The 24,699-nt window shown below is 39.3% G+C and overlaps 1 protein-coding gene across 1 annotated transcript; it reads right to left on the bottom strand.

The window, feature by feature from the left end:
- Nucleotides 1-144: 144 nt before the first annotated feature.
- On the bottom strand, nucleotides 145-23,884 carry LOC124266256 (phosphatidylinositol 5-phosphate 4-kinase type-2 beta-like; the record flags this gene model as incomplete). The annotated part of the gene is given in 7 exon segments (XM_046701070.1): nucleotides 145-676; nucleotides 1,414-1,598; nucleotides 1,600-1,685; nucleotides 2,863-2,976; nucleotides 3,672-3,710; nucleotides 21,526-21,672; nucleotides 23,730-23,884. Coding segments are annotated over 7 exon segments (902 nt in total), but the record flags the coding sequence as incomplete, so codon positions are not given.
- Between the last annotated feature and the right edge of the window lie 815 nt (nucleotides 23,885-24,699).

The following is a 24,699-nucleotide window of genomic DNA, read 5'->3' as shown; positions in this document are numbered from 1 at the left end:
GTCTACATTCAGGAAGATTCCATGTGAAATGAGAGTGTTGGTTTTGAAATACATAAATGCACACAACATGAACATGGAAGATACTGTGTGTTTGCTTCTCTCCTGGAGGAGTCAACCACCACAATGGCAAGGATAAAAGGGAATACTCTAAAATGAATCTGGTTTTAAAAGAATTCAAAGATCAAATGACAAAGGAAGTAATGTTCATACTTTAAAAAAATCCAGTCCCTGAAGAAGTCTTTCCACCAACATGTGACCTAAATAATCACAAAATGAAAAACCTTAGAAAACAGAATATCACATACTGAAATAACTGCTACTGAGACCGTAAGTCCATACACTCTCAATCCATATGACACCTTCATGGTGACCATGCATACACAGGTATCAACCTAGAGGACAGTTGGACCCTTTACACAGTAAGTTCATCTGCAGTACTACAGTCAAAAGGACTCTTCCCTGGGACGAGGCTGTGCACTGTGCACCTTGTAGGCTTGTGCTTACTCGATACTCTTGGAGATGAATTCCAGAAATCTCTTGGCATACTGGTCAGGCCTGACCGTGGATATTTCTGCCCCTGCCCCGTGCTTGACTGTCTTGGCAGCCTGTGCAGTCCGTTTCTTCATACCGTATTTTGTCAGGACATCAATGAGGGCCATGAAATAGATTTCTTGATCTGGAATGGAAGATGATGGCGTATGAGAGCTGAAATTGCTATCGGAGGAATTCAGGCGAAATGACATTGTTTGTTGCTTAACACAATATCCAAGCTATGTGGTGGTGGTGGAAGTGGTGACTTACAAGGAGAGCAGCGATCAACAGGACAAAATCTGCCCAGACGTTAGGTCTGACCACTCTATCCAATATACAGACTGCTGGCCTATAGCTGGAATATTGCTGAGTGTTGGGCTAAAGTAAACTCACTCACAATCCGATGTGATCCCAGTCACTGAGTTCATCCACTTGTGGAAAGCCCAAATCCATCAAAATTGTTTTGGTCTGGTAGTCCACATAGTACCATCAAATCATACTAAAATTAATGCTGAGAGTCAAATTGGAACAGACTGGTGTTGGCACAGACTGTCATCCCTCCTTAAATACGAACAACAGGCCAGTGTTTGTTTGCTTGTTGTTTAATGCCACACTCAGCAATATTCCAGCTATATGGCATCTGTAAATAATCGAGTCTGGACCAGACATTCCAGTGATCAACAGCATAAGCATCAATCACGCCAATTAGGATACAATGACATGTGTTAACCACTTCAGAAAGTCTCTCCACCTAATCCCGTATTAAGCCTCTTAAGACAGGTATGGGTTGAAGACCAATTGTAACCTGGATTTTCATGGGTCACCAGTGTTTGTAGAAGTTCTAAACCAGTCCCCCTGGGATTCCTCAAAACTAAAACTTACTTTCACTACTTTTAATTGCATACTGCTCCAGCTTGGAGTCCAGCTCTCCTGTGAAGGGGGTGGGTGTGGCAGGTTGGGGGGCTGTCCGGTGGGGTGGGGCGGCTCCATACCCATCAGTCATCTCCTCCTCCAACCCATTCTCTTCCTCCTCGTCTGCCCCCTCCTCCCCATCGTCAGGGGGCTGGCAAGTCGGTCTGATCTGAATCACCTTTCTCAGGGTCGTGGATGCCCACAATGAGACTGTAGTCCATTAGGTGCAAGCTTGCCAAGAACTGAAAAAGTAGATTTCAAACTGTACTTTAACAACTAGGAAAATGAAAACAGGTATGAAATATTCATTTCTACCCAACTAAGCTGCCTGGTGAAAGAGTCAGTGACACAAATCTTATTTTACATATACTTTATATGTAGATAGGTGACTAGTACCTACAGTCATCTCAGTTGGATGGAGCTACCATTAGACGATGACAGCAATCAATGGCAGCATAGGATGCTCTGGGGTATTCAGGGATGGAAATAACTTTAAAGCTGCTAGTGTACTCCGGTACAGTGGCACATGTAAAATCACTTGCCCTGATCACTTTTCCACTATACCGGCCGACTCAAGGTCAAATAAGTTCCAGCATCAGACAAGACAAAATTATCTTCTCAGTAAAATATGAAGAAGATTCTCAAAAGATCCACAAGACATACAGAACCGTAACCTAAATTCGTGGATAACCTTGATTCGTGGATCGCGAGGATATTATTATTAACTAGCTCGTAAATTAAGTCTCGACTGGCGTCCGCGTCCATGGCGCTTTTGATGTACATACAATGCCACGCCTCGCTGATAAAAAAGTTCTGAATCTCTGCATTACACGCAAGTACACTAAATATAATTGTCCAGCATTGAGATAAATAGCACCAGATCACTAATACCACCATTACCAAATTATATTTTTACGAAATTTCAAGTAAAAAAGATACCGTTAGCTCCAACCTTCGCACTTCTCGTTGTCTGCTTTCCTTGGTGTCAATACTTACTGCAGTGTTTTGTCGTACATAGTGGTATAAAGTAACCGACTACGTAATGCACGAAACAAGGTTACGTCACATTTTGTGGGCACACGAATGGGTGATGATAGCAAATGGCTTCCGTAAACAAATGTGTCATTCACGAGTGGAATATTAGGCATTTTCAATTTGCTGAATCAATGAATAAAATAATCAGTGCATATACAAAATGAAATCATGCATTTAAAATATGAATTTCGTCGCAACTTCCCTTTTATCCACGAATCAAAGTTACGCGAGTGTATATTACGGAACATACATCATCATAAGCATCCTTGGAAGATTGTTTTTCAAAGATTTCTCAGACTCCCCACAGAATACATGATGGTCAAGCACAAACATGTTGGGAATACTATGATAAGTCATCACATCTGAGCAACTGTGTATCAATACCTCAACGTCTTTTGTTAATGTCGGCATGAGTTTATCCTTGGCTTCTTGTCCAACTTGAATTGTGACGCCATCATTCACAAAGTCCACATCTTTTAACGTTGGCAGACTCTTTTGCTGTAGAACATAAACAACCACCATCAAATCATGGATAAAAATGTGTCCAAATTTGAATATAATGTTAACATCTGTATGACTGGAAGATAATATGTTTTAGAACTGAGGGCACACATACATCTTATACAGTCAATACATATGACAACACTAGTGAATTTATTGAAATACTTCGACAGTATGTGCACATGTTTATTGTCACATCAGCAAAATTCAAGTTGAATGATGGTGGCCTGTAGATAAATCTGGACCTGACAATCCAGTGATAGATATTGTAAGCAAAGATCCATGCAATCAGGGTACAATGACAAGGCAGGAGGGAGCAACCCCCTTTTCTTCAGTGTCAGTCAAGCCTGACCACTTGGCCGGTTAAGTCACCTCTTACGGCCAGCATATTTTCTTTATGCTCTCTCTCTCTCTCTCTTGCCGCGCACACATATCTGTAACATTCAGGTCGACTAGTGACACTATTCTCTCTCATGATGACAACGAAGTGAGGGGGCTTCAATGCTAATATGTAATATATACTGTGTGTCAGTTTCATGTAGAATAAAGCTCAGGTACAACTGAGTGAGTTTAGTTTCACACCCATGTGATTAATCAAACCCGGGGTCTTCAGCATGATGAGCAAATGCTTAACCACTAGGCTACCCCAACACCCTAGATCGCCCTGGAATGGACTTTTCAAGATGACATACCCTTTCTTTGTCACTTGCTTGTCTGTCAACTGTAGAACCCTGAAACAGATGAAACAATAAAATGCATTGTTAAACAACAAAGCAACATACACTGAGTATAACCTTTATCGAGGTGGAGTGGAGTGGAGTGGATGCAGGTAGATAAGGGGTGGGTGTAAATCTATCATAGGATCTTCATATTGTGACTCTGGTGCGTGTTACTCCCTCTCTTTAGTTTCTGCCTATGTCCATGTAATAAATTGGGCGGCTCACCCAGGATGTTTTCAGAATAAGTTGCAGTAGGTGAGGATTCAAACCCAGGTAGACAACTCTGTATGGCAATAGTAGCCCACTACTATTCAGTGTTACGAGAATAGTGTCTGGCCCTCTGACAAATCCGGCAGATTAAGCCAATGGTCCGATAGAAGTCTACAACCCACCGGCATTTGTGTCCGACTGTATATTTCACAATGACTTTGACTGAAGTTGTTATATGTGACATGTGACACTTGTTTGCTGTTTATTTTATCTTAACTTTTCTTCTGTTTGTTAATAATTTCAAAGCCAATTATAAGAAATATTAAATCTGAAATGTGTGTTTAATTTTATTCCATGGGTCCTGTGAATTTTCAATGGGTCAGACAGACATCTTAAACTTACAGGACCCAATGTCCTGTTACTTTGAAACACCATTCGTGAACACTGACTATTGAAATAGTATCCTAACAGAAGTAAATCAACTTTAAAGTAATTAAACCTTAAAGGTCACATGCAACGTAAAACACAACTTTGCAGATTCTGATACCTTTCGGTATGGACTTACGGAAAAAAATCATCAAAAATGCAAATTCAACTTATTAAGTTGAAAAATAACGCGATGAAAAAAAATGCGAAATCGGAGTTCAAACAATTCACTAAGTTTCCCTGACTTTTCGGGGGAAAACTGGTTTCAACAGCTGGGCTGCGCTCATAGCAGGTGCGCGGTGAAATAGGGATTTAGCAACTGGAAGCGGGTTGTCTGGTGAATACTCAGTGAAGGCTTTGGTGTGAGCTATTTTTCTAATGTTTTGTTGATATCTCACAGGCGCGAGCTTTTTATATGTTATGACAGTAAATTAACTGTTTATATAATTTCATTTGTCTATTTCACCTGCGTTCTTCTTACGAGTCACTTTCTCAGTTCGATGCTTAAAAGCAATGTCATTATTTAGCGTTGACAGAATTTCTAACTGTGATATAGATGTGGCGTTGTCACAGACAAAACTCAATGTCTTGTATTATTGACACCTGTGTGTCTGCCTGCCTGTCTGCTAATGACAATATTCAATACACAGCTGCTATCACTGACCACATGCAATTTGAACTTAACACCAATCAGGCTATACACCATAAACAAAATGCATTGATTTATGGCCCGAGTTCGGTCTCTGTCACATTATGTAATTACACAGACAGGCAGGTGTGATACTTGAACACATGACATGTTATGATGTCTGTTGATTGTAAAATGTTATACACAAACAATGAGCATGTATTTACAAAACCCAACATCTCTATATATACACACACAATGAGCCGTGAGAGCATCTGCTAATGAACCAGCCGTTACACTTGAGTGCACACCCACCCGCTCTGACTGGGTTCGGTATCCCGGCTTCTTCGTTTCTTGGGAAGTAAACCGAAGTACACAATATTGCACTTTTGATTTGCGATTGTACGCTTATAATTTTGTTTATATGTTTTTTCATAACCAGCAATGTATATTATATGTCATGAATAAGTGATACAGTGGAAACCTGATAAGTAAAATTTCAAGGGACTCGCCAAAATTGTTTACTTATCAGGTATTTTACTTATCCAAACTTATAAAAACCTGCAAATGACTACCATATGCATGTATATGTATCCATATGTAACAATGAACAACTTATCAGGGCTGGCCTCCAGTTGTCAGTGTATTGTCAACTGCTTGACGCCAGCGAGCTGTAAGTAGGATGTTTGTTTGACTGGAGACTGACACGACTGCCCCTCATGTTGGATTATGTGGTGATCGCTAATTTAGTTATCCAGTATCTTTTGTTAAGTAATTTACTTCCAGGGACCGTGAGAGACGTTTAGTTAAGCGGTATTGTTTACTTATCCGAGTTTAGTTAACCAGACTCTAATAGTGATAATTCATGAAGAAATTTGCCGGGACCAAAGAAAAGTGTTTACTTATCAGGTCTGTTTAGTTAAGCGGTCTTTACTTAGGCGGTTTCCACTGTAATTGTGTTTTAATTATGTTTGATTTTTTGGTTGCATGTGACCTTTAACAATTGTATTAATCAACATAACAGGATACAGTATTGCTGTCAATCTTGGCAAGTTTGAAATGTTCATCCCTGTTGCTTCTTGGAACCAGATGGAAGTAGCTGTAATCTGAAGTTGTTGACATCCTGCCTATCGTCCCCAAGGCCATTTGGAAATTCACAAAATTCTATTTATAAGTTATTCACTTATTGCAACCATTGACACGATTGTTATGCATCCTTTCAATGAAGCTATTGGCATTTATTAATTCCTATTGATATGGTACTATCTTACGGTACACAACTATTCACGATAGTTCAACAGATCATTACTTGCCTACTTAGTGCCCTACTTTATGATTAATCAATTTCTTCATCTCCAGATCAATGATTTATTGACATATCAACTTCTTGAGACACTCAAGAGGATAATTGATACATATAAAAAAGACAAAATGTTAAAGAGAATTGACAAATTTAGCCTGATATTATTGATATCGATATATGATCTGTTTATCTATATAATGGACCTCTGATGTACTGAAACAAAGACATTTGATCAGCAGTGACAAAACATATTACAGTGTTGAAAAGTTTTATTACTTTATTCATTATAAAGTGCTGACATATCAACAACCACTATCAGGGTGAACTAAGAGTTAGTTAGTGAGTGAGTTTAGTTTTACAACACTTTTAGTTTTAGCAATATTTCAGCACTATCACGGCAAGGGACACAAGAAATAGGCTTCACACATTGTACACATGTGGGGAATCGAACCCCTGTCTTTGGTGTGATGAGCAAACGCTTTAACCAACAGGCTACCCCACCACCCCAGGTGAACCAAGACAAGAGGATACAAGGATTGGTCTCTGGATTTCAGCCCTGTATAGAGAATACAGTACCACTGCTGCTTGGACCACCTGTGCCCCTAACTACCTAGACCGCCTCCGTGGTGTAGTGGTTAGGGCGTCCGCCCGGAGTGCGGAAGGTCGCGGGTTTGATCCCCGACCGCGTCATACCAAAAGACGTTAAAATATGGTACTTGTTGGTCCCTGCCTGGCACTCGGCATTAATGGGTACATCAAGGACTGGTCAGCTCAGTGTCAGTATAATGTGTCTGAGTGGGGTATTCATGCTTCACTGCGGCATGGTATCACCGTGGGCTAGCACCATAAAACCAGCTTCAGTCTGGGCTAGTACAAGCAGCTGCACATACACATACACAGCATGCACGTCTTATGAGCGAAATATTCTCAAACACGACGTTAAACCCAATTCCACCACCCTAACTACCTGGAAGTCAAGGAGTCCTTGTCATAACCCAATACAATAGTATCAAATCTCAAGGTCCCCTGGAGGCTCTTCAATACTTCTATCATTCTTCCTGACACTGATATATGCAATATATTCACACAACTGATTTGATGACACACACCCCATTTCAACAGACTGAATAGTATCATGTTTCTGATATTGTATAAATACATAAAATGTAAATATTAATACACAAACACTCGCCCCCTTTATTCAAACTCTGTATGGATGAAAGTGTCAGTGATACTAGAGGCTTTGGGGTCCTGGCTAAGGATTGGCCTTTCGACTCTGCTTCGATCAATACACACAAAGTCCTCTTTGTCAGCTTATGTTCTGACCACAGGTATTACCTGTCTACTCAGAACAGACACGCCTTGTCTGATTCACCTGCTGAAGAACAACTAATGTCTGTACACGAATAGAAATTTGCTTAACCCTGCTGCCCAAGTCAGTGTACTCGTGTTGAAAGTTTGCTTAGGCCAGCAAAAATGGTGAACATTTAGCAACAATCAGGCTAGGGTTAATGTTTGTCTCTGTACAAGTAGCACAACATAGCCTATGTTAATTCATTTGTATTTTACATGGACACTCATCCGTCGATCATAAGCAAATGAAGAGTTGCAAATGGACTGCATTATGCTGACAGTGCATTTGGTCTGGGTCCTGTACATGATGTGAATATCATGGTACTGTACTTCCATGAGGAAAGACTTAAGTAGTTGTCAGACTGTATACTCTCATGAGCTCAACAACTAACTCCTACTCAGATCAATAGCCACAAATTGATTGACTTGGCGTTAACCCTCATGTTACAGTATTTCCGTTGTGTCAAGGCATGTCAGCATAATTTGAAGACTGCTCCAAGTGATGGAGGTCCTGAGGCTGTACACATACTCATGAATACCCGAATTCAACAACTACTGTGAGTTAGGACAGAGCAAGTGAATTGGGTTTAACATGACTCTGTACAATGTTTGAGTTATATCATGTTATGTCAGTGTTTGGATTCATTGTGTGTGTATTTGTTGTTTAGAACCACACTCAGCTGTCTGGTCCAGACAATCCAGTGACTTGTATTTGAGGCAACAATGGTCCAATGATGTGAGCCTGACCACATGGCTCAGTACGTCATCAAACACAACTAACTTGGAGCGTCAGCACTGGAGGAATGCTCAAGTAATGCAGGTCTTACACATTCACCAATGTAGTGAAAGTACATAGTGTCCTAAAAAATATGCAGCTATTCTATGACAGTATCAAATAATACAATTACAACTGGAGTAACTTTGTCTTTAATAAGCTTACACAATTAAAACACAGATTAAGCACACAGGCTGTGAAAATTGTGATGTTTTTTGCCAGTCGTACAATATCATAATATCCTCTTACCAATGTAGATAAAATTGTCATAAAGCGATTTTTTCTGAAAACACCAGGAATACCTCTCCGAAGTTTTGCTTAAATGACACATGGCGATAAACAGTAGCTTTCTGAGAAAACACCAGGAATTACCTCTCCGAAGTTTTGCATAAATGACACATGGCGATAAACAGTAGCTTTCTCACCAGGAATTACCTCTCAGTTTTGCTTAAATGACGAGTTTTGCATAAATGACACATGGCGATAAACAGTAGCTTTCTGAGAAAACACCAGGAATTACCTCTCCGAAGTTTTGCTTAAATGACACATGGCGATAAACAGTAGCTTTCTGAGAAAACACCAGGAATTACCTCTCCGAAGTTTTGCATAAATGACACATGGCGATAAACAGTAGCTTTCTGAGAAAACACCAGGAATTACCTCTCCGAAGTTTTGCTTAAATGACACATGGCGATAAACAGTAGCTTTCTGAGAAAACACCAGGAATAACCTCTCCGAAGTTTTGCTTAAATGGCACATGGCGATAAACAGTAGCTTTCTGAGAAAACACCAGGAATTACCTCTCCGAAGTTTTGCTTAAATGACACATGGCGATAAACAGTAGCTTTCTGAGAAAACACCAGGAATAACCTCTCCGAAGTTTTGCTTAAATGACACATGAGAATTGTTTGATGTTTGAGCACTGGATATTGTCCCTGTGGAGGAGAAGTGTTAGTTTTACAAGTTTTTGGTTAAACTGCACTATTCTAAATGTTTTAAGAAGTAAATCGATACCTATACCTAAGACATAGAACTTTGTGGGCATTTCGTACTAGGTTGCAACCAGATACAAACATTTCTCATGCATATATTATCACATTAAACATCGAGTCCGAGTCCGAGAGCAAGGCGACAAAACCTGACATGTCACTGGACTTACATTACACGGTCGCACAAAAAGATGGAAATTGTAACTCACATGTTTGACAACTTTCATAAGTACTTTTGTTGATATTTTTTATTCCTATATTTAATTTATTTAAGATTTGCTTGAAACAGTTCTTTTTTCATATTTGACAGTTTAGATGCAGACCCTGCATGTGTCCAATAAATGTTTATTCAATAAAATTGCATAGTTTAAAAATATCAATAAAATATGGTGAATTGATATGAAATATGTGTTTCCAGACAGTGTGAAATTGATAGATTTAATAATGAATCATATGACAGGTAGGTTACTAAGAATATATAATGTTTAACATGACTACCTGTGAGTCTATGGTGCCCAGCGACTTGCCTGGTGTTGAAAGAGATAAACAACAAACATAAACAACTTTTTATCAGATATATATTACCATTTCAGAAATTGTTTACGCCTCTTAAAGTCTCTTTCGAGATAACTCTACATTATATTGGGGTAGACAATTGGAACCGAACACCTGTCAGGTAGACTCCCTGCAATGTGTTGCCAGCTTGATTGAAAATTTGATCCAAAAATCTGACCAATCTCCTCATCTGGTTCGTAGCAGGATGCTACTTCCCTCACAACACTTGCTGCACAATGTTTAGTATAGGCAGAGTGTTCCTCTGTATCAGGTGGATCCAATAAAGCTCCACAACTTGGCAGAGAGAGACTGAGTCTAGATTTACCATCTCTGTTTGTTTTTGTATGTTCTGGAAGCAACCCGAAACAACCTGTTTATCTCCTAATCTACTCAGTCTGTGTAGAGGCCTACTGCATAGACCATCAGGGTCTAGATACATACCAAATAACTCTCACTCAGTACTACTTACAATGCTGTTCTATTGGGTCTAGTGAACATGACAAACCCAGTACTTTTCAAACACTTAGACCACCTTATGTTTTGATATGGTCAAAAACATCTAATTGTAACTGAAAGTTTTGTTGGTATTACAGCAGACTCAAGTCAATACATCATATTGTTAAATTTTGCATGGTAATCAGGGTGACTACTTGCACTTTGTACAAGCTTGACATGGAAGTCCAATCAATTAATCATATTTCTTAATCTTGCCATGTTAAAGAAAAAGCATTATTTCAAAATGTCATTGAGACAAATGACAGATGCACCATTGAAAAGAGAAACAAATCAAACATGTTTCACTATCAAAATCAATACAAAAATACAAAATTGATGACAATCAAATATAACCAGTTTCCCATCTCTTGTAACCCACCTGCCAACAATCACCATATATTATCACTATATTAGCCACCTGCTATCACCATCTGCCAACAATCACCATATATTATCACTATATTAGCAACCTGTTTTAACCCACCTGCCAACAATCACCATATATTATCACCATATCACCTGCTATCACCATCTGCCAACAATCACCATATATTATCACTAATTACCCATCTTCCATAATCCACCAGCCAACAATCACCATATATTACCACCATATTACCATCCTCTTTTATCCATCTGCAAACAGTCACCATATATTAACACCAATTACCCATCTTCCATAATCCTTCAGCCAACAATCACCATATATTACCACCATATTAGCCACCCTCTTTTATCCATCTGCCAACAATCACCATATATTACCACCATATTACCATCCTCTTTTATCCATCTGCAAACAGTCACCATATATTAACACCAATTACCCATCTTCCATAATCCATCTGCCAACAATCACCATACATTATCACCATATTAGCCACCAGCTATTACCCACCTGCCAACAATCATTATATATTATCACCATTCTAGCCACCAGCCAACAATCATCATATATAATCACCATATTAGCCACCTGCTATTATCCATCTGCCAACAATCACCATATATTACCACCATATTACCATCCTCTTTTATCCATCTGCAAACAGTCACCATATATTAACACCAATTACCCATCTTTCATAATCCTTCAGCCAACAATCACCATATATTACCACCATATTAGCCACCCTCTTTTATCCATCTGCCAACAATCACCATACATTATCACCATATTAGCTACCAGCTATTACCCACCTGCCAACAATCACTATATATTATCACCATTCTAGCCACCAGCCAACAATCACCATCTATTATCACCACATTAACCACCTGCTATTATCCATCTGCCAACAATCACCATCTATTATCACCACATTAGCCACTTGCTTTTATCCATCTGCCAACAATCACCATATATTATCACCATTCTAGCCACCAGCCAACAATCACCATCCATTATCACCATATTAGCCACCTGCTATTATCCATCTGCCAACAATCACCATCTATTATCACCACATTAGCCACTTGCTATTATCCATCTGCTAACAATCACCATCTATTGTCACCACATTAGCCACTTGCTATTATCCATCTGCCAACAATCACCATATATTATCACCATTCTAGCCACCAGCCAACAATCACCATATATTATAACCACATCAGCCACCTGCTATTATCCATCTACCAACAATCACCATCTATTATCACCACATTAGCCACCTGCTATTATCCATCTGCCAACAATCACCATGCATTATCACCATTCTAGCCACCAGCCAACAATCACCATATATTATAACCACATCAGCCACTTGCTATTATCCATCTGCCAACAATCACCATGCATTATCACCATTCTAGCCACCAGCCAACAATCACCATCTATTATCACCACATTAGCCACTTGCTATTATCCATCTGCCAACAATCACCATGCATTATCACCATTCTAGCCACCAGCCAACAATCACCATATATTATAACCACATCAGCCACCTGCTATTATCCATCTACCAACAATCACCATCTATTATCACCACATTAGCCACCTGCTATTACCCACTCTGTCAAAACTGTTAAATTCAACATATTCCTGGAGAGGCCCTGCTCCACCCTTGAAAGAACAAGTCTGCATTCCCTGCCATATTTCAACATGTTCAGTCTCCCTGCTGATGGAACAACAGCAGACATATCCCACAGTGGGAAATACCACCACCATAGCTACACATGCCATGCAAATTAAATGGTCTGATCGCCGGCTTTCAATATTCCTGCAGTAGCAAAATCAATAGATGGTGGTATGGCTTGCTCTCTGTGTACACATCAATGTAACCAATCTCTCCCTGCATGGTTCCTGGGGGTGGGCAACTATATGTGGATAGACTTCAGTGGTGATGGAGAATGCTTGGGGAGCCAGGCAATAGATGATGGCAGGCCGTGGTCTCTGTACACTGACATACTTGGGGAGTTGGGCAATGGTTTCCACTCCAGAGTTGTCATGAAAGCTGTGTTATTCCTGCTAGTCTGACAGAGCATACTTCATGTGAGTAGTTACGCAGCATATTGATGCACTTGGGGCTTTGGGTAATGAGGGCTTTTGTTGCAGTGCTAATCCATGGGATTGTTGGGAAATGATACGCTATTGCTGCCTCTGTGTGTGTCAACATTGTTTTACAATGATGGAATGTCATTAGAACATGAATGCATTTCCAAGGTTTCAGATCAGTGTATTTTAAAGACATTGTCTTCTCGTAAAAAAATGTACCGTATACCACCAAATATAAAGCGACCCCTTGCATAAATCTTCAAAGTCGATGCTCATTTGAGGATCCTAGCTATACAGCTACATCATCAGCAGCACACCTAAAATCACTATATTTGCATCAAACCGCCTCCGTGGTGTAGTGGTTAGAGCGTCCGCCCGGAGAGTGGAAGGTCGTGGGTTCGATCCCCGACCGCATCATACCAAAAGACATTAAAATATGGTACTTGTTGGTCCCTGCCTGGCGCTCGGCATTAATGGGTACAACAAGGACTGGTCGGCTCGGAGTCAGTATAATGTGTCTGAGTGGGGTATTCATGCTTCACTGCGGCATGGTATCTCAGTGGGCTAGAACTATAAAACCAGCTTAAGTCTGGGCTAGTACAAGCAGCCGCACATACACATACACACGCATGCACGTCGTCATATGAGCGAAATATTCTCAAGTACGACGTAAAACCCAATTTCACCTCACCTATATTTGCATCAAAAACGTATTTGACTTCCTTGCTGTTTTGTATAATGCTTGGTCACATAGAATTCCTGCACAAGTCGCCATTTTGTTCCTTGACATGGTGTGACACGAAATTGATGACAGTAAACAAATCCGTTCATTAAAGTCCTGAAGTAAATGATACGAAGAGAGTCTATACCCTGCAATTTAATCATCAGTTATCTCAATTTCAATTTCCTGGGCTTATTTTTGTTAAACTATGAGTGTGTTTATTCAACAGTCTTCAGTACACACCTGTTCCAACACATGTTAATATTTGAAACACAAAGGGAACTGATGTGACCTCAATCAGGTAGACATCACGAGTTAGATCACATGACCAAATGATCAGGGACTTCATAAGTTACGAAAATGTAATTTCATTTTTGGTCACAATTTTTGCTACTTCATAGTTTATTTCAATACAGCAATGTAAGTAGATATGTATTCATTTAAATGCAATGATGATTTAAATGAAAAGTATTTATTTAATTAACTTTGTCAAATTGTTACAGAAAATGTAACAGTAGCACTGACAGAGTCTCTTGAAGTGAACTATAGTATAGTTCATCCTATCCTCCGCTGTTTCAGAGTCATTGAGTAAATTGTATTTCAACCAACTGACCATTGGTTTGTCTGGTATAGACTTGCTACATATCAACTGATGTGACACAGCTGAAGTGGCCCTGAACAACCTTCTATCACACACATTCTCTTGATAGAAAACTTTGATCGACACTAGAGCATGAACAATGGCAGTTTTTTATCTGCAGGCTCCTTCATCAGAGATGCATGGTCATTCGTTTACCAAGGACATCTACTCATTCATCTACATACAAAGAACAGGTAACCAGGCGATCTGATCATACACTCATGGATGTCACTCATGACAGATACATAAATACCCAACTGTCAAAAGTACAATATTATTAGATGTTTTTGATTGTGAGGGCATAAATAAGTCTTTCAAATTTCAGTTCACTTTTAGACCAGCCATTAAAGATGCCTGCACCAGATTTAGTTAATATTGTGTTAAGATGGGATTAGTACACCCATGTTTTGCAGTGTTCAAAATGAAGTTGAGTACTGGGGTCTGGCTTAGAATTGGAATGAATGACAGATACCCTATACATATTTAACATTTTACATTTTGATTTATATAACATCACCTTGATATTCATGCTTAACTTAAAAACTTGTCTCATTCATTAGCAGTAGCTGGGGGTTTCAAAACTGTACCATATTGTTAAACCATCTTCAAACAAATTCCGATATTTTCAAGAAGACAATATGAACAGTTTTCCTTGTTGACAGGGTCCAGTATCACAAGGCCACAAATATGATAACCTTGAACTAGGTCAGTAAATTCTGTCCAACTACCATTAGTAACTGGCTGAATGTCCTGCTGACACGAGAGCAGTGTAAATCAACAATGTTAATAAGCGGCCTTTAACACTGCATCTCTACCAAACCCTTGCTGAAAGTCTCGTTAATAGCTAATCGGTTACCATCAATTGCCTTGTCTGAGCAATTTACTGCCCAGAAAATTGACCCAAGGCTAAGATGCATAACACACTGCACTGGAAATGACATTATGGGGATATTGAACTTTCCCCATTGTCTTCAAAAACACTTAAGAGTGACAGCATCTCATCAGTCTGCGTCAATAAGCTTGTATTGTGCCGCGTAGCCCTGACAAGACAGGATCCATTCCAAGGCCTATATACAGGACCAAGATGATGAACCATAGTCTCAGTCAATTTGCTTACATTAAGGGCATTCAATGAAAACCTGAATTCAGGGATATTAAAGGCATGCCCATTTTATCTTTGCCTGTACAACCCATCTGCCTGACTGAGACCTGCACCATTTTTAGAGAGATTTAAGGAAATGAAATATACCTGCACCTGACGTAACTTTAGGCCATGACCTTATTGCACCAGACAAAAACAGGTTGCACCTGCTGCTCAATGTAAAATTAATCAGAACATCATTATAACAAAATTATTCTGTTCTCAAGCTGACCATGAAAATGTGAACATGCACTGGGTGCAAGATGGCATAAATATGGTTGCATTCTGCAGCTTCAGTTTGCAGGCAACACTATTGCTTTGACAATGCTCCATATTATTATATGTGGCGTGGCGTGGCGTGGCGTGGTAGTGTGTGTGTGGCATGGCAAGAGGAGAAAAGTGATGGTAATACATAAAGAGGGAGAGGGAGGAAGGAGATGTGGCTCTTGTCCTTGAAGTTTGGACTTTTTACATTTGAATCAAGAGGCCCCTCAAATGTTGAACTTCTAACATCAGGGTTATTACGTGTACCTTTAAAGGGCCACGTTCCTTGTATGTTTCAATTTATATAATACTACTAACAGCATGTTTCAACAGAACTGAACACCATTTTCCCCATGATGTAGCAGGGGTGGAAATTACCCGTTGCCCGAGGTCCGAGTCCAGTGCTTTTTCCTGTCGGGCAACCAAATTTGGATATCACACTGTAACGGTGTCCAATTGACTTTCCAATGTTAATTATGTTGTTTATTTTAAAAAGTCAACAAGAAACGGCCGGTATAGTGGAAAAGTTATCAGGGCAAGTGATTTTACATGTGCCACTGTTCCAGAGTACACTAGCAATTTAAAGTTATTTCCACCCCTATGTAGAGGTGGTCCACGCCCTCATTGACAGCCACTGTTTAACAGATCACATTAGGTGTAACCATGAGTTCTGACAATGTGTATTATGAGTCTAGCTGCTACCCTGGGACATCTGTGTTACATCAACAAGTCAACTCATCCTCTGGGATTTAGAAAAGTGAAAATTATTAACACAAAGGAACATCTCAAAGACGACCAATATCGCTACAGCTGAGTCTAGGTTTACGCCACTTTTGGAAAACTTCCAGAAACATGTCAGGGGACCCTGGAATTGGGCTAAACACATTGTAGCCTTGAAGGAAATAGTACCCAAGCTTCCAATGTCACAAGCAAACACTGTCACAAGGCTGCCCGACCATTCCTCCAACACTGATATGATGTCATCCACATCCCAATCATACCAAGGGACCATGAAACTGACTCAAGTTCCACAACTCCTCCTGCTCTACAAGGTAGAATCTTCAAGACATTTTTATTCATCAACCATGATGTATGAGGCTATTTTAGTAGCAAGATGTGAAATCTGGAAAATTATTTGACAAAACCATTTTAGATTTGTTAACTCCATGGCTGATACTGTTTCCTAACACATTAGTCATTTCAGGTCAAGTTTCAACCTCATCAAGCTGATAAATAGAAAGACATATACAGAGTCTAAGAAAGCCTCTACCCAATGACCCTGAAAAAACATCAAAAGGTTTCCTGTCCTCTTCCCTGAAACCAATCTCAGCTGAAAGTTTCATTAACCGTACACCAGCAATGCCACTGTTGGCGTTAATTACACGGCCATGTATGATGGCATCGATCAAAACCTGACCCAGCAAGAAATGAAAGGAAGTCTTTAAAAGACTGATGATACTTCTACAGGGTTTCAGTCAACAGTGGCAGTTATGGCAGTTTGGAGGGTGAGTGGCCGAACCAAACCAAACTCAAGGTCGGGATGGTATGCAAACACTGACAAATGAACAGAGGTCAAGGTCACACATACTTCAGTCACAAAAGAAAAGAGAACTTGAAGGTCAGGGCACTGTAAATCATATTGTCCTGAAGACGTTTTTCCAAAATCTATTGAGACAGAAGACAGAGTGCAAAATGAGGAAAATAGTTAGTGAAAATTGAAAACATTCATGATCGATACATTTTGGCCTTAAGACCATGCTTTGAGAAACATACAAGCTGATGACAATGCTTACTTGTTATTTTTATGCATAACACTCTTGCTATTTTTTTATGACATGGCAAAAGTTAGAGCATGTTACATCTTAGATACTGCTGCACCAAATGCTTCCCTCTTTCACGTGATGTTGGTTACTATGAGCAGGACTATTTCATGCATACTCCCTGCAACCAGGAGTTGATACAGAAGGAACCCAGGTCATGGTCATGAGCATGTCATGCTCACTATACATTTCTGACCTACCATGGTTGACTTACAGTGTACAGATAGCAGAAAATGTGAGTTAAAATGTGGTCCTTTTGTTAAGAATTTTAGGGAAAGACTAGTCATGACAAACAACAGATGTATTTTAAAACCAAAAAAACAAACATAATTAAAACACAATTATCACTTATTCATGACATGTAATATACATTGCTGATTATGAAAAAACATATAAACAAAATTATAAGCGTACAATCGCAAATCAAAAGTGCAATATTTGGTACTTGGGTTTACTTCCCTCGAAACGAAGCACCCGGGAGACCGAACCCAGTCAGAGCGGTGGGTGTGCACTCAAGTGTAACGAAGCCTTTCATTGGCTGGTTCATTTGCCGATGCCCTCACGGGTTCATTGTGTGTGTGTATATAGAGATGTTGGGTCTTGTAAATAATTTTTTCTGCATTTGCGTTTTATCCAATCAACAAATACTGAGATGGTGAACTACTGCGTGGCTGGAAACTGTCGTTCGTTCAAGTACAAAGCAGGACTTGAAACTGACAATCTGAGTTTGCACCGGTTTCCGTCCGATCCAGTGATACGAGAAAAATGGATGCTGTTTGTTTGCAACCCACAGACATAATAACATGTCATGTGTACAAGTATCACACCTGCCTGTCTGTGTAATTACATAATGTGACAGAGACAGAACTCAGAGTCATAAATCAATGTATTTTGTTTATGGTGTATAGCGGGATACATTTCAAGTTCAAATTGCATGTGGTCAATGATTGAAGTTGTGTATTGCATATTGTCATTAGCAGACAGGCAGGCAGACAGATAGGTGTCAATAAAACAGACATTGAGTTTTGTCTGTGACAGAGACTGCTTATCACAATCAACATATTTTTCTGTTTCCAGAGACATGTATTAAAACATTTCAGTTTTCAAGCTGAGCAATTTTAAACAAAGAAAATAGTATTTCTAATGCTACACTTTCTTGAAAACTTGGTTTGCAAATCTGCCAACCCCCAAAAAGCAAGATGTGAAAACATATATAAGAAAAAGTATGGGACCAGTGTATTTTTATTACTGCAGACCAAAGATGCTTGTAATCACAAGAAACATCTTTTGTTCTCCAACTTCTCTTTTGTTCTCCAACAGCGATAATCCTTGCACGCATCACTTGCTGTTTTTACGAGTCGCCTTCCGGTTCAAAGCCACGAACCCAATCACTCACTGAAGCAGCGCAGCACGGCTGTTGAAACCACTTTTCACCCTAGCTGGGGTGAAATTAGTGAATCGCCTCAACTGCCTTTCATGTGTGTGTGTGTGTAGTGTGTGTGTTGCATCGCGTCGCGTTTTTTCAACTTTAGTGTGAATTTCCAAGCGTTATTTTTCGATAATTTGTTGCACTGATAATCCATTACCAAGTCCATACGAAATGTATCAGAATCTGCAAAGTTAGTTGCATGTGACCTTTAACAATCCATACCTAATGACAAAAGATTAACTGTATTAAGGTTTTGCCCATGACTGCCCTACCACCCACACATCTCTGAATCCAGTAGTGAAGTTATGGAACACAAACACCTGTCATAAACAGGTAAATTCTCAAATTCAGACATGAGTAATGAGACCTATTGAGCATATTAACACTCAGTCAGTCCCCATATCAGCAAGAATAGGTGTAATTGGTGGCCACATGGATCTTTGTTGACTGTATTATGTAGGACTCAACACTGCAGCTTATGAAGTGGACACTAATTTGGTCACACACTCTACCTGAAGTTTGGCTGATTATCAAACCAATAACCACAAAGCTCCTCTGACGTTTGGTGAAGAGAAAATGGTTTATTTATCCCCTGAAATTCTATACAGATTATTTAATTTAGATAACAATTACAACACAAATGACATTTTAGGGACATGTCCATTGTTGCTCTAACAGACCAGTCTAAAACACTATTGATGTTGTATGGTGTCCATGGAGAGTGATGGTGTTAAGTTGTGCTGATCCATGACGACGCAGTTCACAAATTGTGGCCAGGTCATCATGACCTGACTTCCCCATTTCCTCCATAAACACGTATTCATTATCACATGTTCATGAACCTGCCACTTCATTTACATTGATTAACACAGTGTTAGCCTATCAGCAAGATACACCACAAACACTCCGACAGAAAGTGAAAGCATTACAAGGATACTCATCTGAAAGCACTCAGTATTTCCGATGTGAAAGTAAACACGACTCCCAATCAAACCCCTATCCCGGAACAAGTGTAGTAAAAAGACGGCCAGATAGCAAGGATTTATCTAAACTTGTTCAGATTTCTGTCCACGTTTTCAGCAGACGTCTAAAAAGACCAAACAGTAGATGGAAAAAATTCCCAATTTAGAATTCAGACTTGCCCTATTCACGGTCATTACATCGGTATCATTCAAACTAACAGTATAGCTTTGTGACCTGTATTTTGCATATAACAGGACCAATATAATGTAATGAATGCAGAATTATCAAATTATACACAATGCTGTAAGTCTAAATTTCAAATAATTAAGCATTTTCTTCAAAATTTCAACAAATAAACCAAAATATATTTTTAGTTGGGAGACCTATATAAAACCCAAGATAGATATTCAACATGCAAAGTTTTGATCCCAGAATGAGGAAAAGCAATCAAACATCCTGATTAGGTTTCCACTGCAATTACAAGACTACCGGGTTCTATTAACCATATCTTGTTTTTACTGTCAGATTCAACTTTCCTGTATATTTTTAATTGCTTATACATTTTTCACACCCTCTTTTCGAACATAATTCTATTTTGACAAGTCCACACAAATTATCTGCTACAGCTATTGTCCACCAGATATTGGTGAAAGTGGCAGTTCACAAGGAGATAGCACACACAGTATTTTCATGGTCATTGCTTCATGATATCCAAACAAATATGGCATCGCACTTGTTTAACTAGTCAAAATTAACAGATTGTAAGACTAACATTACATCATGAACAGGTTATCACAAGAGTGTGTTTTGTAATGGTAAGTCTGAGGAACACAAGCTTATTCTTCCTACTAAAGGATTATTTACTGTTGTAAAACTCCCCATAGCAACTTCTTTATCCAGAAATCCAATGTCAAGGAGAATCAATTTGATTTGTTTTCCTGAAGTGGGATTAATGCTACTTTACACCTGATTCTCAGTGTACAAACAGTTTCACTTGGAGACAATTTAGCTGTGAAATCTAGCAAATGTTTTCAAGCAATGGTTTATCCACATAACCACAACACAAGATTTATCTAACATGACAATGCGCTTTTGGGGTATTCTGGATGACCATGTATCACAGGAATGTGACACTGATTTTCCAAATAGCACTTAAACAGTTATTTGAATGAGTGTGATTAATGAGGAAGATATCCACACAAAGGTGCAGCTGGTAAATCCTGTTCAGTGAAAACCTAAGATCATGGAAAGAAAATCCTGCCAGATGATGACAGTCAGGATGATTGCAGCAGATTCTGCTACAGCTGGGACCACAACTCTTCACTGCATTTCAGGAGCTCATTAAACCATGGGCAACAGGATTATCTGAAGACCTTCCCAACCTAGCCAGTACACCAAGTCAGTCCCTGGACCAATCCAACGTCCAAACCCACCACCACCACATATCTCCAAATGATATTCCATTGGGAAAAAACTCCACACAAAACAAGTTGCTTAGCCTTTACAGTATATATCATGGTCCTAAAAACTCAAATTTCATATATAAAGTAATGAGCATTCCTAATAGGAGATAATAAGCTGTACCAGCCAAGAGGATCAATATGTATGTACTGACCTTCAAGTCATACTTTTTGTGTATTCCTAGTCTGGGGCTGAAGATGTTCCTCATGACCACCATGTAGGTCTCGACGTCGTTCACCGTCAGGCGGTACATACCCAGGTACTGCGGTAACAGGGTCTGGGCATGCTTCTCCACAATATACTGAAACAAAGACCAAGTTGTGACATGGGCTTCAATACAATAAAGACCAAGTTGTGACATGGGCTTCTATACAATATAGACCAAGTTGTGACATGGGCTTCTATACAATATTAATATAGACCAAGTTGTGACATGGGATTCTATACAACAAAGACCAAGTTGTGACATGGGCTTCTATACAATAAAGACCAAGTTGTGACATGGGCTTCTATACAATATTAATATAGACCAAGTTGTGACATGGGATTCTATACAACAAAGACCAAGTTGTGACATGGGCTTCTATACAATAAAGACCAAGTTGTGACATGGGCTTCTATACAATATAGACTTCTATATTACAACAGACCATCTGCCCTGTGTGCCAGGGAACGAGTGTGAGGACACAAGTATGGGTGCATATGTGTGAGTGTGTGTGTGATTGTGTTGTGGCGGAGGTGCTTGCTTCAGCACTTGTCGGAAATAGAAAATAACTGTTTTTCACATTTATATCTACAATTTAGGTAGTTAATATGTGAAAGTGAAACATATCTGTTAAACGTTCAGTTTAACTACTAACTACAGTCTGGAGGAGGTAGGAATGTAAAGAAGGATTTTTTACTGAGGAGATATTAGTGCAGAAATGAGCAATGAGGGGGGTTTCAAAGTCCGAAGCAACTTATTTGGAGCAGACCATGGCTTTATGCAAATTAGTGTTCGATGATATTGTATAACAAATGACACTTTTTGAATGTCCATTGTGAAATTAGACTAGGCTTCATTATAAAGGATTGCAGACGTAAAAAATAACAACTTCAATACTAAAACTATTAAGCATGTAGATACCATTGAGTCTATGCTATCATAAAGAAACAGGTGGAGGGGTCATTAAAAAGCAAAACCAAACGGGTGTTGCTGGACTGGCAGTTAGGGTTGGGCTGGAGGATAGGGATATTAGCTAAAGATTAGACAATCAATAGAGACATATTCAATACACATGAAAAGCATAAAATATATTTGAGATGACCCCTTGTGCCGTGGGCGCTTTACATTGCATTTCATGCAAAGTGAGTCGACGGTCCGTTGTCATACCTGGCTGAGCGACCTAATTGCATCTATAGTCCTGATCTATTGTTTCAGCAGTTTTTTGAAGTTCTCTTTAGCTACTAAAATAGTTGTAAGCTAATTTTATTGTATGGCACTTACTACTATCTTAGCGCTAAGAGAGCTTCAAAATCTAGGCCCTGAATATTACAGGTTGAAAACTTCTATCCAGTCCCCTGCATTATTCAAAGTGACGGTAAAAGTTATCACTAATTCCCCTAGGTTCTGTAGATTGCTCTGACTATATACTTGCATAGGTTCTCAGTTGATTTCCTTCATGTCTCTAGGTAGGTTTGGTATATGAAGGAAGGGTTAAGTGGAACTGTCAGTCACAACCATCTTCTGACAGCTATCAATAAAATCAATAATGGAGAGCAGCATCATTGTTAACAATTGATATTTTTACAGAAAACATTTCGATTCACACTAAGGCACAAAATTGCAACAAAAATGTAACACCCTGAATTTTACTTGTTCATTAGACTTCAGTTTCCATGCTGGTTAGTGGTGGTCCGATTAATTGAAATAATCTAAGATTGGTCGCAGTGACTAAATGACCAAGCAATCGATCATGTTTTCTCATAATCGAACACAAACAATTCTGGAACACTTGTTTTCATTAACAATATTTTTCACAAGGTTGGTTTTGTCTGTTACATTTCATAAGCACTACAAGCTCGTTTCAAGTCATATTGAATTTTATCTTAAAGACTCCAACAAATTTATGTTCCTAACATACTAGTCATCCTTTAAAGATGTGAAAGTTTGCCAAAAAAAACCCAAAAGAACTACATGTTTTTTCCTTATTTTTATGTGCACTAACAATTTCATTACGACGGCTAACCAATTATTTTGATGATTGATCGATTGTAATGAACCAATCATCCATTACATGAGATTTTAACCAATTCCCAACACTAAATCTGGCATGAAGTTGATGCAGAATGTGCATCGCTTGAGTATAGTGCACTCACCTGGTAGTACTGTTTAAGAATTACATGGTGCATCTTGCTCCACACCTCCTCACTGACCAGTGATTTTACAAAGAACTTCTTGTCCTGGGACATTAACATCCCAGCCACTTCTACCCGGTGAGGTCGATGTAGTGGGGCTGTTTGGTCAGCGAACTCTGTCAACATTAAATAAATCTTAATTACAGATACAGCAAATTCAGCAGTTGTTGACTGAGGCTGCTGGACCAGAAGATGGTCTTGGGGTAAGAACAGTGGCTGGAAACACAGATATCAGACACATACATGAGGATAATGTAGCTTCTAAGATGCCTAGCGGTTAGAACAATCGAAAAAAAAATACATTATCAGACAATAAAGGTATAGTTTTTTGATGACGTAACAATTGAATGACGTTATCCCGTCACTGCGCCATTCTAGCGTGCCCCCTCGTAATCGAACCATTTTACATTACGTCACAATGTAAGCGACGTCACGATGCATGTCAGTTGTCATCGCCTCGTACAGCCTCCTACAGTAAACTACTGCGTTGCATCCCGTTTCTTGGTTTGCAGTTGCTTCACTCACCCTAACATCACTGGTGGAAACATTACGCTTTATGTTTTCTGACTTTTTCAAATGTCCCAATTTCAGACTCGCAGTTTTCAGCGGCCACGGTAACGCCGCTAATGTTTACATTCCCACAAATGCAATCGTGGAATGTCGCTAGACTACTCAGCTTCGCCTGGATGTACTGATCTAAACATACACGTTGGTAGTAGAAATCGCGACGCTCACATGGTTTACGTTAATCACAGATGTAATTAAAATACTTTAGAAAGATATTTAATCTGGAACGTAAAGCCGGCTATGAAACTGTTTTATCATTTGTTTTTCTGGTAACGCTCGCCTTAACGTTGGGGGCAGACACATCAATAGAACAGCGCTGCCAGTTAGCCCTGTGCGAGTTCTTAGCCAATACGTGAAAAAAAGA

This window comes from Haliotis rubra, unplaced genomic scaffold, assembly GCF_003918875.1.
Source record: "Haliotis rubra isolate DU_JTF1 unplaced genomic scaffold, ASM391887v1 Scf1241, whole genome shotgun sequence".
Taxonomy (NCBI): Eukaryota; Metazoa; Mollusca; class Gastropoda; order Lepetellida; family Haliotidae; genus Haliotis; species Haliotis rubra.
This window is presented reverse-complemented; position numbering and strand designations above follow the sequence as displayed.